The 15,465-nt window shown below is 45.7% G+C and overlaps 2 protein-coding genes across 4 annotated transcripts in view; one reads left to right on the forward strand and one right to left on the reverse strand.

Annotated features, from left to right (window-relative positions):
- Positions 1 to 9,978, forward strand: part of RNF123 (ring finger protein 123) — a 38,549-nt gene extending 28,571 nt beyond the window's left edge. For all 3 annotated transcript variants that reach the window (XM_069966502.1, XM_069966500.1, XM_069966501.1), the window contains exons 36-39: positions 4,464 to 4,606; positions 8,979 to 9,073; positions 9,410 to 9,495; positions 9,592 to 9,978. In XM_069966502.1, coding sequence (XP_069822603.1) covers positions 4,464 to 4,606; positions 8,979 to 9,073; positions 9,410 to 9,495; positions 9,592 to 9,691 — 424 coding nt within the window. In that variant the 3' untranslated portion in view covers positions 9,692 to 9,978. The remainder of the gene's footprint in view (positions 1 to 4,463; positions 4,607 to 8,978; positions 9,074 to 9,409; positions 9,496 to 9,591) is intronic.
- AMIGO3 (adhesion molecule with Ig like domain 3) lies at positions 998 to 3,369 on the reverse strand. The gene has a single exon (XM_069966508.1). The coding sequence runs from the start codon at positions 3,180 to 3,182 to the stop codon at positions 1,608 to 1,610; it is 1,575 nt and encodes a 524-aa protein (XP_069822609.1). The 5' UTR covers positions 3,183 to 3,369; the 3' UTR covers positions 998 to 1,607.
- Positions 9,979 to 15,465: the final 5,487 nt, after the last annotated feature.

Below are 15,465 nucleotides of genomic sequence, written 5' to 3' on the forward strand. Positions count from 1 at the left end.
TTGTGGTGTTAAGCATAATTTATCCAGTCTGAAAATGGTGTATTGGAGTGCAGCTTTAACTCCTCTTGAGGTTCATATTCTTTATTTCACTATTTAAAATCTATTTATTTGCTTATCTCAGGAAGTCTGAACCAAGCAAAATGGTGACAATTGCTCCTTGGCATTAGTCTCTAGGCTGACCTAATCGGTGAACACACCATGACAGAAATGCATGCAACCTCAAATGGATCAGAATGGAGTTTGCACATATTTTTATTATGGTGTGTTCATAACCATAGATACTTCCACCCACAAAATGAAGTTCACCCCCAATTGGGAAAGCAATTGTGGTGACAGGTACACTTTAAGACGAGAATTAAGTCAGAATTTAAAGTGAGTCTGAACTTGCACTGTTTGTGACGATTTAAGTGAATGGAATATGAACTGGTTTCATACTCCCTACACATGCTGCCTGATAGATGATGTGTATGATGACTACATAACCAGAATGTGAATGTTGCAGTACCCAGCATCCTTTTTGGCCTTCAGAGCGTGCACATAGCTGTACGGTTTCTGTCTCCTTGATGCTGGGGAAGATGCAGGGTGAGGTCCTCCCCGGGGATTCATCCCTAATGTAGGAAAACACTTAAGCACTTAGAGCCTGAGCCACGGCTAAGGTGTGAGAAGGAGGATTATTGCTGACGCGGATTAGCACAGGGCTGTGAGCCAAACATCACCGGGGCGCCACCGACCAGGTGACTGCAAAATAAATAAATATATATATATAAAACATATAGACATTTTAATATAATCTAGCAGGAGAGTTGTTGCATATGACCTGATACCATGAAAAGACATAACACGTATTACTAGGGGCACACTCTTATATAACATGGCGGTATACATAACCCACCACTGGAGTCTTTTGTGACCCAGTACAGGAGGTACATATAACACCAGAGACATGTATGACTTTAGAGACTTATCTAATTAAACACAAGAAACTCTTCCAACCCATCACTGGGGGTACAGCTAAAACCAGGGGCACTTCCAGCATCACTGCAGGAACATATGTCACCAAGGGTACACATATAACAGCAGTGGCAAGTCTAACCCATCCCATTTCCTATTCTAGTTTTTACAAAAGTGCCCCAATGTATCTGCCATATACATGCATGTAATCTACCAGGGGGGTTCCCACCCTGTGTGACACATGTACCGCTGAGGGAGGGCCCAGGAAATAATCTGTATCAATTATCAACCAGCAGTGACATCACAGAGGCACACATGACTGCAGAGGCGTCTGTGCAGAAAGACTCAGAAACCTTTTATTAATGTGACAATCTCCAGGGCGAATGGCGCAGCCTAGGGATCACTGTGACCACAAAACCCCAACCTACCCCGGGGTCATCAACAGCCCCATGCTACATCTGCTGGGACCTGTGGCTACTTGTGCCATGGACTAGGGACCTGTCATGCAGGACATTGCTGCGTGCACCATGACCTTAAATTACAGTGTGGAACAGTTTGGGAGAGAACAGTTCAATGTCAATACCTGGTACAAAATGCAGCAAATCTGGAGAGGCGTGCACCCCTTGCCATGCAGCATGCCCACCATGGCCACGCATCTACGTCTGCATTATTGGGTAGTCTGAAAACACAGAGTTGGCAGAATCCGAGTCTGACCGCAGCTGTAGGATCTTTAAGTTCTTTTCAGATCGTCCTTCTTTTATTGGCTCCAAGAAAACAACATGACGACTGGCTCCCACTTTGCGGCTGTTGGGTCCTTCGCAGACTGGTGGGGTTCCGCACAGTATGGAAGACTGAGCACTGCTCTCCTGGGGAGGGCTGGGCGTCTGTGGGGGCTTGGAGCAGCAGCGGAAGCACCGACATGGAGTCATGTAGAGGTAAATGAAGACCAGGAGTAGACTGACCACACAGCCCAAAAGGGTGGTGAGGCCAGTATTAAAGGACTCTGCCTCATGCCTAGGGTAGTGCACGGTCACATTCACCTCATGGGTGGCATTATAACTTAGCTGCCTGTTCACTGCAATGCACAGATAGACCCCCGAATTCCAGGGCTGTGCCTTGTGGATCTCTAGGCTGCCATTTGGATGGATCCTAAAGCTTTGGTTACTGGTTCCAGGTGGTAAGATGAAGTCATAGGCAGGTGAGATCCAGAGGTAGGTAGTGTTCTCCTGGGGCAGGCTGGTGTTACATGTTACCAGGAGCCTCCTTCCTACCAGGACTTTCAGGCCAGGATCGCCAAGTTCTTGCCCAAGTCCAGTAGAGCAATTGTCCAGGCCATTCTGGGACTCAAGGATGCGGACCACAGCTCGAGGTTTGCCCATGTAGAGGCAGGTGTGCTCCTGGGAGAACTCCAGGACAGAGGAGAAGCCTCGCTGCCTCCACTGGCTGAGCAGGGTGTAGAGGCCACAGCTGCAGGTCAGGGGGTTACTGTGCAGGTAGAGGCCATTCTTGATGAAGGCTGGCAGGGAGGACACCTCGGCCATGGGCAGCTCCAGGAACTTGTTGCAGGACAGGTCCAGGGTGCGCAGGTGCGGGTGGCTCAGGTTGTGCAGGGAGCTGAAGGAGAAGTTGCTCAGGTGGTTCCAGCTCAGGTAGATCTTCCTCAGGTTGCCCAGCTTGGTGAAGGCCGCCTCCTCCACCTGGCTGATGTGGTTGTTGTAGAGCAGCAGCTCCTCCAGGCTGGGCAGCTGCTGGAAGAGGCCGCGGTGGATGCTGTGCAGCTTGTTGGAGGACAGGTCCAGGTGCCGGAGCCGGCTGGCGTTATGGAAAGCCCCGGGCAGCAGCCATCTCACCTCATTGTGGTGGAGCCGCAACACCTGCAGGACGGGGACGCCGGCCAGCCACTGACTGTGCAGGAGGCTGAGGCTGTTGTGGCTCAGGTCCACGGTGACGGATGTGGAGGGCAGAGTGTCGGGGACAGAGGTCAGGGCTGCCCGGGTGCAGCTCAGCAGGTCAGCGGCACAGATGCAGCTGGAGGGGCAGCCAGAAGCGGACGAGCCCCGTAGCAGCATCAGCAGGAGAAGCAGAGTCCGCGCCGGCCACCTCCTCACCATGGTGCCTGATGCTGGAGAGGCTGCTGCACATGGACACGGCTCCGGCCACCTCCTCACCATGGTGCCTGATGCTGGAGAGGCTGCTGCACATGGACACGGCTCCGGCCACCTCCTCACCATGGTGCCTGATGCTGGAGACGCTGCTGCACATGGACACCGGGCACAGGGCTGCTCCGATCACAGGCGGCTTCCTGACATTCCCCCGGTTCACATGGAGAACGTGAACTTGGGCAATGTGTGCCGGGCAGAGCGTGATCGATATGTGGCGGTAAGCGGCGGCTCCCGGGGATAGGAGACTGTTCGCACGGCGCTGTCAGAGCAGAAAGACTTTGTGGAGAGTTGAATCAATGCTGAAGCGGCTGACAGCCCCCTGCCCCCGCCCTGATTGGCTGCTCCGTAGTGGATGGCGGGGGGGTCAGTGCCTGATCACTTCTCAATGGCTGCTGCCTCCGCTCCCAGACGCTGCCGGGCACCGACCTCCTGCTGGGGGCAGCGTGGGAACTACCCGGGGGCCGGGGACGCTGCCAGGGACTAATGCCAGGACCAGGCCGCCCTGGGGGTGATGGCCGCTGTGCCATTGAGGTGTAATAAACTATTAGCCTGGGTGCTAAGCTGCCCACACTAATACTAACACTACTTTCATTTCCTTCTATTGCGGCTCTGAGGTTACAGGATAGATGGGGTTAAACTTCATGTGAGGTTGCATCTAAGGGGATTGAGGGAGGGTTGAGGCAGGGGTTAAAAGGCATGCGCCATCTCCTGGAAGGGGATAAAAGGCATGCGCCATCTCCTGGAAGGGGATAAAAAGCATGGGCCATCTTCTGGAAGGGGATAAAAGGCATGCGCCATCTCCTGGAAGGGGATAAAAGGCATGCGCCATCTCCTGGAAGGGGATAAAAGGCATGGGCCATCTCCTGGAAGGGGATAAAAGGCATGGGCCATCTCCTGGAAGGGGATAAAAGGCATGGGCCATCTCCTGGAAGGGGTTAATTGGAGTTGTCCCAGGGGTTACGGCTGAGTGTGTCTTCTGTAAAGGGTTAAGGATAGGACTGACTCCCAGAAGGGGTTAAGGCTGCGGTGGGCACTGCGCTGTAATGTGAGTATTGCTCTCTCGCTCCCGGCCTCACTCTGCGAGCAGATAATGGACAGGAGATCTGAGCGGCGGATCCCCTGGGCGTCATTTTATTTACTTTTGCTGCAGGAGAGAGACCCAGAGCAGGAAATGTGATCCGATCTCTGCCTGTCAGTGCCAGCTCTTGGCTGCTCACTCACTTTCTGTAATTCCTCTCTGCCTGCTCAGAGTTGTAGTCCAGCATATCCCGACTTTGATGTGTTTAGTTCATGAGGTGCTGTTACTCTCATCCCTCTTAATTGTTGGCAATGTCATCTGTTTCCTCCCAGGATCCAGCGAGCAACCAGCGTCTTACTGGCAGACCCTTGTTTTCAGCTGCGCTCCATCCACTACCTACTGGGACAGACTGAGCCGAGTACCGCAGGCAGTGGACACCCTCCTGCTGACAAGAAGCATTTCTCCCTGCAGGCTTGTAAGTACCCGGCCAATATGTTACTGACAGCTGTGCCTCTCTGGGGTTCACATCTAACTGCTGTGGACAAAGCGGTGCAGGTCTGGTGCAGAGTGCGGATCTAAGGGTCCTATTAGACTAAGCAATTTTTTATTTCCTTCAATTAACGATAAACGACTCCTTTTACCAATGACCAGAAATCATAAAACATGGAACAATAGTCATTAGTTACGATGGCAATTACGATTGCTTCTATACTCTAGTATACGAACAATAGTAATAATGAACGAATGGTGTGTACATACACCGAAAGATTTGCAAGTGATTAGCGAACAATTCTGATGTGATCAATGACACACAAACACATTTTTTTAGTTGTTGATCGTTGTCTGCATACACACAGGTCTGACATATAACGATTTTTCGTACAATAATCTTTCTCTGTAATGGGCCCTAACCCAGAAGAAAGGGGACCAAAATATGTGAACATAACCATCTACCAATATGTTAGAAGTTGGAAGGGCAGAGTGTCAGGGGTGCACCTAGCATTCCTACTGACTGAGGGAAGCCGTAAAATGACACCAAAATGAAATAAAATCAGAGCACCACTTTAAAGACACATTATATAATAACAGCCGTTGTTTTAAAATGACAGCAATTAATTGCCATTAAATGACAGCCATCCACTACATTTCAACAGTGTGTGAACCTAGCCTTTCTGTATTTTCAATCCTCCTGGTTTGGGTTGCAAAATACAGACCAAAATACTGAGCAAAAATACTGTGTGGGAACATGGCCTAAGGCTACATTCACACGTCTGTAAAATACGGACCCATACATTTGAATGGCCATGTTCACACGTCCGTATGTGTTACAGAGCCTTTATAAGGACTGTTATAGCGGCATAGATCACTACGGATGCATATTCTTAGTGCTGTCCATAGCTAGGGGTCCACAACTATGGAGATGTGAATGTACCGTAAGGCAGTGTTCCTACACGCATTTTCTTTTAATACATAATTAGACCCTAGATTTTCTGTCTGGGCTCCGCAATTTGATTAGCATTACCAGGATTGTCAGATGGTTTATAATAATAAGTCTGTGCTATGGCTGTTTTTACACATTTTCATTGCAAATGTGGCTGAAATCACACTCCCATTCTTTCCTAAATAGCTAGGCAATGTATATAAGTCCATCGATATTATGCAGCTAGTGGTGAAGAAATGGGGCTAGGCTGCAATGCACTTGGATGGTCGGGACCTTGGGGAGCGTTAAAGGGAATCTGTCAGCAGCCAGGCCCTACCATTATTGCTGGCAGTCCCCTAGGAGCATGGTACCTTTGTCCGTGCAGTGGATTATGCATAATCTTGCGTCTCCTACTGTAATGAAGAGTCAAAGAGGAGTTGTGGCTCAACGTTTGTGTAACATTCTGACACTCCTCACCACTCCTTCCTCTCCTTCATGAATAATCAATGCTGCTCAGCCTCCTGCTCACTGAGCTGTCAGTTGGTATCTGCCTACAGAGAACTGATCTTCAATCAGATATAGTTGAACCCCCTGCCTGTGTTGGAGCTGTGGTCTAGGGGTAAGTCACATGTTTAGAGACCACAGGAAGGTCTTTTTTTTTGGTTCGAATCCCCTGATGGAACTGAATTTTTTTAATATATATATATATATATATATATATATTTTTTTTTTTATTGTATCATTTTTATATATGCAAAAAATTCCCAATAAGGTCGAAATTAATTTAGTTTTTTTAATACAATGATGGAAAGAAAAGAAAAAAAAAAATTTCTAATACAATAATACAAAAATAATTTTAAACCCTCTTCGGACCTCTGGGAATTGATGAAGGGAAAAAAGAAAAAACAAAGACCTATATTTCATTTCCATGAGGGGATTCAAACAAAAGAAAAAACTGCTGGTGGGCTCTACACAGGTCATTTACCCCTAGACCACAGCTCCAACACATTTGGGCTGAGAGTCAACTATATCTGAGTGTTTCTTTCAGACATAAACTGCCTACAGAGGACTGCTCTGCAATCAGAGACACTGGCTGACAGCTTAGGTAGCAGGAGGTCGGGCAGCATTGATTATTCATGAAGAATAGGGAGGAGGAAACAGGTAAGGCATGCGAGAGTGTGGCACAAACACTTAGGTAGAACTCCTCATGGACCCTTCATTACAGTAGGAGACCTGAGATTGTGCATAATCCACTGCACGGACAAATTACCAAAAGTTACCATGCCCACTAGGGCTAACTGCAGCGCACTCAGGTAGGGCCACTGTGTGCCATCTTTAACACCACCTGAAAGTTCTGGGTCATGATGGATATGGTGACACAGCAAGACTGTAATGCATGTGACCCCCCAATTGCATCCAACAGGGTTCGCTCGTATTACAGTCTCTCCCTATTTGCATACAAGAGAAGACTTGTCAATCAAGCTGAGCTGGGCGGGGGGAAGATGACACATTTTTTCCATGCAGGTGTTTATTTAAATATTTTTGTTTTCAATACCTGTTGAATATTGAATATCCTTTTAAAAATATAGATCTAACAGGCTTGGGCCATCTCCTAAAATATAGATTGTCCCTGTATGACGTGGCTCTATTGTTTCAGCCCCGGCCCGGTACCCGTGGATAGAATGGCGTGGTACACTGGAACCGGGCTGCGGTTCCAAAAAACTTTTTTTGAACCGCGGCACCCGCTTCCTCGTGACAGCGCCATTCTGGGGTCACATTAAAGAGCATGTACCTTATGCTGCATCCTCTTTCATCTATGCTGTTGCCGGGGTGGGGGTAGGAAGACATAACAGTGCTATATATTTACATGTCCCCCGTTCTTGCAGTTTTCGTATCCACAGGAAATGCCGCTCAGCATAGACTGCATGGCAACCACGCCAATTAGCTGTTAAGCACCCGCACTACACAGTGAACAGGGTTTGTTCACAGTGTAGCGGTGCTGACCTGTGACTGCAGCTTGGTAACCGCTCACTTGAATGGGACTTGATCGGCAGTTGCACATCACAATCACTACACAGTGAATGGAGACAAATGGAGTCCAACCCCATTCACCAAACAGCGACTGTGGATAGCTTATCAGTCTATTTTGGAAAGAACACCCCTTTAACAACCAGGTCTTTTTGGGCCCTAATGAACAGGAGTTTTTTATGGTCTTGTGCGTATATACACTTGGCAGTGCCCACAAGATGATCAGTATGAATATATTTGTCATAATGCAGAAACTGATATCTGCTCATGATTGATGTATGCATTGGCCATCAAGCACAGAAGCAGAGCAGTGTTACAGAAAAATAAAGGTGAAGGGAGCAAGGAGGAGGGAATTTAACCCCAGGAGGGGTCAAGTGTTGGAGGCGCTATATGAGACATTAGGGTGCATAAGATAATGTACATTAGAGGTTCCCAAACTTTTGTCCCTTGTCAGCCACAATTTAACACAAGAACCACAATAAATGCAGAAGATGGATTAAATGTAGAGAAACTAAAAATTATGAATTTGAAATTATTTGCTGATTATTATTTAATACCAGTAGTATCATACAATGTTTGGTGGGTAGGATATGTGTTGGTTTACATTAACATATATCTAATCCATTGAAGATTTTGTGACTTAATCAATATAGATAGCTGAGATCTGTAGCAGATTACGTATGTGTGAACATACCCTTACACTGTATATTGCCAATGCATATAGTTATAAGTCACAGCTTCTATTGTGAGCACATGGCATGGGGTTGTGATCCATGCATGTCTCCTGAGCCACTAGGGAGCACTGATTTACAGGATAGAGGGGAGACACATTGGAGGAAGTTTAAGGCTGGGTTCATAGGTAGTATTTTGGTCAGTAGTATGATCAGTATTTTTTTGTCAACCAGAAGTGGGTCTGAAATGTTTCTAAATATTTCCATTATAGTTTAATACAGCTTTTTTTTTTTCTTTATAAGGACTAGGCTCATACGTTGTCAAACGTAATTTATCCACCCCTTTAGTTGGCTCTTCACTTCATTGTCTTGGGATGCACATCACTGTTCTCCATAGTTCGCCCTTCTCCCTCGAGTTCTCTTCATACCTTATCTGGGGAGTAGTGAAATTGAGGGATATTTTATTAATGTGCAGAGTATTTATAGGATCGACTATTTCTGGACACTAAATGACTAAAGGGAGATGAAAAATTCCCCAGAGCAAGAATGCAGCTCAGGGTCCGGCTCTTGATTTCTCTGTTAGTAACCCTTGAGTGTCTAAGGCTGGGGAGCAAGAATATTATGCAAATCAGATTAAAGACTGTTCTGGTGACAGCTCTAAGGGGTGTGATACATGGTGGCTCCCTGATGGGATTTTCTAGGACTGACAGCTTTTTTGTTTCCTGTAGACACTGATTACATTAATGCAGAAGAACTCAACAAAGTAGAGAAGATGCTAAGCCACCTGAATGAGGAGTCCAAACAGGCCGCTGCGACCACTCAGGTGCGTTTACATTCCCCTTCTGCGTTTTGATTCTTTCACAAGCTTGGTGGGCGGCTTGACTTGCGCTTACTTATGTAATGTGTCTGGACCGGATACGTCTTGGAGACGTACTGACCTTTCTTGCTGATGAAGCGATCAGTTTACTGCAGATCGGCATAAAAATAGTTTTCTGGACAGAATGTGATCCTCGCATGGGAAGTGACTGCTGCATTATTAATGGCCATCTGCATCACCTTCCAGCCTCTGTCCTGAATGTGCAGAGCTTGGGACATGCTGCTTATTAAGTAAACCCCAAAACACATGACTAATTATGCTTTCTTTCTTTATATGTTGAAGCCCACCAGTGAGGAAGATCTGTGCCCCATCTGCTATGCTCACCCTATTTCTGCCATATTTAGACCCTGCTCACACAAGTCCTGCAAGTGAGTATGACTCCACCCCCTGCGCTGCAGCCATGTCCTCTAGTTTTTCCAATCAGCCCCTTACTAATTTGTGTTGCTGGTTTTAATCTTTTGCAGAGCGTGCATCAATCAGCATCTCATGAATAACAAGGACTGTTTCTTCTGTAAAGCCACCATCACGGGTGTAGAGGACTATGAGAAACCCCCTGCCACCTAGCACTGCACAGCATCACAGATCGGAGGACAGCGGAGAAAGTTTACAGCTTTATTCTTTACATGTGCCGGTTTCCTGCGTGGTGGCAGTGACGTGAGAGCCAGGATTGGAGCGTGCTATATATTAACCCTCACAACACTGCTGCACAGGAACAGCCTGACAAACACCCAGTGCCCAGCCCGCACTGCTGGGAAATTTGCACCGTTTACAGCAAAGATGTGTTTTTATGATTTTTAACCGTGCCTAGTGAAAGGTCACAATAACAAGGATTAAATTATTTATCCACCCAACATGTCTGATACATTATACTTAATCCTTCCCTCAACTTCTGTCTGCATGTGGCTGTTGACATTGAGGGAGACCTGGATTTAGAAGTTTTATGGCGGGAAAATCCCAACTGGTCCTTCCTTATGTCTATCCAAAGATAACAATAAATAGGAAATATCATTTGTTTATCCATGGCCTGCTTAACCCCATTAATCTATGACATTACCTCTATACCTGGCGGCTGTCCACCATTAATAAGTGGCGTTACCATCATTTTAACTACTTAGATGTTGCTGTCAGCTTTTAAAAGTTACATTACACATTGGTGTGAAAATAAGATTCTGGGCCGCTGATCTGTTGTCAAGACAGCCTCTGTGGCTGCCATTACTGATCTGCTTTTACTGCCAAAATTACACCCCCCCCCCCCAAATAGTTCAAATCGACCCCCAAACATTTGGTATCGCTACATACAGAACTGCCAGAGGTTACAGAGGAATAAAGCAAAATGAACAAAAAATGGCAAAGTTGTGGTCTTTTTGTCACATTACATGCTTATTCTTTATATTTTATCTGTTTGTTTTTTATTCTTTTGTTAAATAATGTTAGATAATGTTGAAAAGAAATAAGCCCTATTTTTTTAAAGTAGTAAAAAAAAACTAAACAAGTTGGGTATTACTAACCACACTGACCAGAAGAATACAGATAATTTGTCAGTTTTACCGCATACTTGACTTCACCAGCTTAATGCTTATTATGCCATCTCTTTGTTGTATGAAAATTTGGATAAAGTAGGATTCTTTAAGCGCATTTTTGTTCAAAAATTGCAGTATGTTACATTTCTACAATACCATTATATCCAATGACAGGGATGTTTCGGTCACTGAGGACCTTTGTCAACCAGGTAAACTGGGTAGACAGAGGAAAAAAATAGTGCCTATGGAAGGAACCTGTATCATTCAGAGTATGTGGCAAATGGCGGCCAAAGCCACATCAGGCCTCTATAAGGAACCTGTATAATGAATAAGAGTATGTGGTTTTGGCCGCCATTTGCCACATACTCCTATTGATGATACAGGTACAGATAGCTGGTACAGATAGCTGGTTGACAAAAGTCCTCAGTGATGGAAACATCCCTGTGATTGGGTATACTGGTATTGTAGAAATGTAACATACTGTAATGTTTCAACAAAAATATGGCTACGGGTCCTATTCCACGGGCTGAGTAGGGCCCAATCAACGATGTAAACGATGTAAACGAGCGCCGATCTGCTAGATCGGCGCTCGTTTACTGGGCCTATTCCACGGCCCGACAATCGTTAACGAGGGCTGCAGGGACATCGTTACCGATGTCCTTGCAGCCCTTGTTTCATACATTACCTGTCCAGGCTGCAGGTCTTCTCCTTCTCCCGGTCCTGCGCTGCAGCAGCTTCGCAGCGGCTTGTCTGAACTGACAGACCACTAAGCCAATCACTGGCCGCAGCGGTTACGGCCAGTGATTGGCTGAGTGGTCTGTCAGCTCAGACAGGGCGCTCCGAAGCTGCTGCGGCGGCACAGGACCGGGAGAAGATCTGCACCTGGACAGGTAATGTATGATGATTTGAAATCATCGGTCGCCCGCTATTCCACGTAGCGATGCGCGGTTGGCGGACGATGATTTTAGGTTTGAACCTAAATGAACGATCAGCCGATGACACGATCATCGGCTGATCGTTCTCTCTATTCCACGGAGCGATAATCGCTCCGTGGAATAGGTCCCTAAAGAAGCCTACTGTATCTAACTTTTCTCACAATAAAGTGATGGCATAACAAACATTAAGCTGGTGGAGTCGAGTGTGGCTGTTACCGGCACCAATCAATGGAGTGCACATACTTGCTTCTTTCTATAGTACACAGGTCAAACAGGACCCTGCTCTGCATAGTGCTGTTCATCAGTGCTAGGACGGAGTAGGGTATGAGGAACTTCAGGGGAATAGCCCTGCTGTTCCCGACACAAACATTGGTGGCAACAGAAGGGCCCTGTCCCCACTTAACCCTTTGGGGACACAGCCAGTTTTGGTGTTTATGACAGCCAAATTTTTCAAATGACCTGTGTCACTTTATATATTAATAATTCTGGAATGCTTTTACCCATCCTTGTGGTTCCAAGATTGTTTTTCGTGACATGTTCCACTTTGTTAGTGGTACATTTTGGCCGATAACTTTTTTTGTGAAAAACTCCAAAATGTTGTGAAAAATTTTAAAAAATTGCATTTCTCCAAATTTGAAAGTCTCTGCCAATAAGGAAGATAGTTATACCACATAAATTATTGATTAATTCATATCTATAATATGTGTACTTTATGTTGGCAGCATTTGGTGAAGATGCTTTAACTTTTTTAGGATTTTAGAGACCATAATAGTTTAGTAGCAATTTTCTAAATTTTTGTGAAAATTTAAACTTGGAATTTTTTAGGGACCAGTTCAGTTTTGTAGCATATTCCAGAGGCCTGTATACTAGAAACCCCCATAAATCACCCCATTTTGAACTCTTCACCCTCTGAAGTATTCAAATTGACATTTTAAAAGTAAGTGTGAAAAGTAAAAATTTCCATTTTCTTTGCAGAGATTCCAATTCAATCCTATTTCTTTCATACCACACCAGCTATATAAAGTGAAATGCAATAAAACATTTATTCCTCTGAATCTGCAGTTTTTAAAAATACCCCATTTGTAGACATAGGGCCACATGTATCATCTTGTGAACGGATGATTTTCGGCGGAAAGTGCCGATTTGCGTGTTATTTTATACGCAAATGGGAGATTTGCGAATAAAATATTCACAAATCGGCATTTTCCGCCGAGTACGCCAGGGGGGCGGAAAGGGGTCGTGTAGTGGGCGGAACGGAGGGCGCGGACTCAGCGTCCGTGCGATTTACCATCCGTTCCGCCCAAATATACGCCGAAAACCTACTCCAGTCCTCAGCTGGCGTAGGTTTTCGGCGGTGCGCATGGGATTTATGTAGAGGCAGTCCGCCTCTACATAAATCTCCGTAGCGCCGGAGCTGCGGGGGCATTTTTAAGTCCGGCGTAAAAAACGCCGGACTTAATAAATGCCCCCCATAGTGTTGTGCGGGCGCACAACAGGGTTTAAAAGAGAAGGAGCACCCTTTAAATTTTGGAGTGTGGATTTGGCTGGAATAAATGTAGGAGACCATGTTACAGTTAAAGAACCCCCCCACAAGTGACCCCATTTTGAAAACTACACTACTAAACTACTATTATTAAGGAATGTAACAAGGGTTACAGTGAACATTTGGACCCTATAGGTTTTTCAAAGTTTATTGCAAAAGTGGTTGTGAAAATGAAAAATCAGATTTTTCACACTTATACATTGGTAAAACCCCAAATTTTTCAAATAGCTTGGAAAAGGAAAAGCCCCCCAATATTTGTAAAGCAATTTCTCCTGAGCACAGAAATACCTAATTTGTGAACGTAAAGTATTGTATGGGCGCACAACAGGGCTACGAAGAGAAGGAGCACCTCTGTCAGTGTCAGTAAACGTCTGAGCACACACAAACGGACACTGACTGATGCTTACTCACGGACGTTGACTGACTATTACTAACAGACGCTGATTGATGCTCAGTAACGGACACTGACGAACTCTTACTAACGGACGCTGACTGATGCTAGCTGACACTTACGGAAGGTGACTGACACTTATTGACACCTGCTAATGGATGCTGACTGACGGACACTAAGATCTCCCTTATTACTGGGAGATCACAGGGGAGGGGGTACTTTTTATTATATGTGTGTGTGTTTTACACTATATATGGATGCAGGCTCTGATTTCCTCACTCCTTCTCCCTCCTCCTCCTCGCAGCATTGGCTCTCTGGTCTCGGAACTCACTCTGAGCTCTGGGATCCGGCGAGCCAGTGCTGCCAGGAGGAGGGGGAAGGAGTGACCTCCTTCACTGGGGAGGGAGGAGAATCCGAAGACACTGCAGCAGGGGGCGGGGATTGTGCTGCAGCAGCTTCCCCCGGATCCCGAGAAGCAGGGAAGACCAGGACCGGGGGTTTACTGCTTGCTTCACCGAGATCAGTGGATCGTTACTAATGCCGGTGATCGCCTGTGCTAGACCCCTTCACGGGGTCCAGCAGCAGCTACATTAAGCTATCAGCTGACAGTTTAGTTTCGGCTCCCGGTCACTGTTTATGTAAACAGTGAGCACCAGGAGCCGGACAGTTATAGTACGTCCTGGTGCGGAAAGTAACCTCCTGCCAGGACGTACTATAACTTCCTGGTGTGGCTAAGGGTTAAAGGAGAAAACTCTGGCAAAACTTATTAAAGTATTGTATTGCCCCCCAAAAGTTATCCAAATCACCAATATTCACTTATTACGGTGAAATGCTTAAAATGCTTTTTTTCCCTGCACTTACAACTGCATCAAGGCTTCACTTCCTGGATAACATGGTGATGTCACGACCCGACTCCCAGAGCTGTGCAGGCTGTGGCTACTGGAGAGGATGATGGTAGGGGGATGCTCAGTGCCCTGTGTCCCTCAGTTTCCCCCTGCCATCATCCTTTCCAGCAGCCACAGCCCGCACAGCTCTGGGAGTCGGGTCGTGACATCACCATGTTATTAAGGAAGTGAAGCCTTAATGCAGTAGTAAGTGCAGGGAAAAAAGCACTTTGGACCAGATTTATCAACTTGGTGTAATTTAGAATTGGCTTAGTTGCCCCTAGCAACCAATCAGAATACACCTTTATATTCTTCACAGATTCTTTAGAGAATGAAAGTGGAAAGTTCTACTTTACACCAGTTTGATAAATCTCCCCCTTATGTGCATTTATCATATATAAGTATATATAAGAATAAAAGTGTTAAGGTAAATAAATAAAAAAAAATTCTTAAAGAAAAAAATATTATATGCTGTATATGAAAGTTCTAGCTCCCCTGCCCCCCCCCCACCCCCCAAAAAAAAAGTCTTGAGTATCCCTTTAATTAAGCAAAGTTGGATTAGGGGAACACTGAGGGAATTGATTTGTAGAAATTGTAATATTAAAAATGGATAGGGCCTCCTCTCAGTCATAAGAAAGCTCTGGTGTGTTCTGTCTATTAGTCAATAAGAAGCATGGTTCCCCAGATGCTATATAACACTGTGAATCTCTCCCCCAACCTTAAATAGATGTGCAGTTGTCAGGGAGTGAATGTGTTATATGACCCACTGGAACTGTTCCATATTCTGCAGTTAGATGAAGTACAGTAAGCCTCCCCTTGAAGACAACTACACTGCTTTACACCGCATGGTAGGTAATGAGCAGGGATTTAACAAACACATTCAAAGACAAAGCTGCTTTCACATTGCAATATTTGTTTAATGTAAGTACTGGGACCTATCCTGGCACTTACATAAAACAAATCCACAGAACCTGCCATTACCTGTGTGATTTTGCCCTCCATTTGGGTCATAGCTAGAGAGAATTAACAGTATAAACAAAGCAAAATGCTTTGTTAGCTAAGGAA

This window comes from Dendropsophus ebraccatus, chromosome 4, assembly GCF_027789765.1.
Source record: "Dendropsophus ebraccatus isolate aDenEbr1 chromosome 4, aDenEbr1.pat, whole genome shotgun sequence".
Taxonomy (NCBI): Eukaryota; Metazoa; Chordata; class Amphibia; order Anura; family Hylidae; genus Dendropsophus; species Dendropsophus ebraccatus.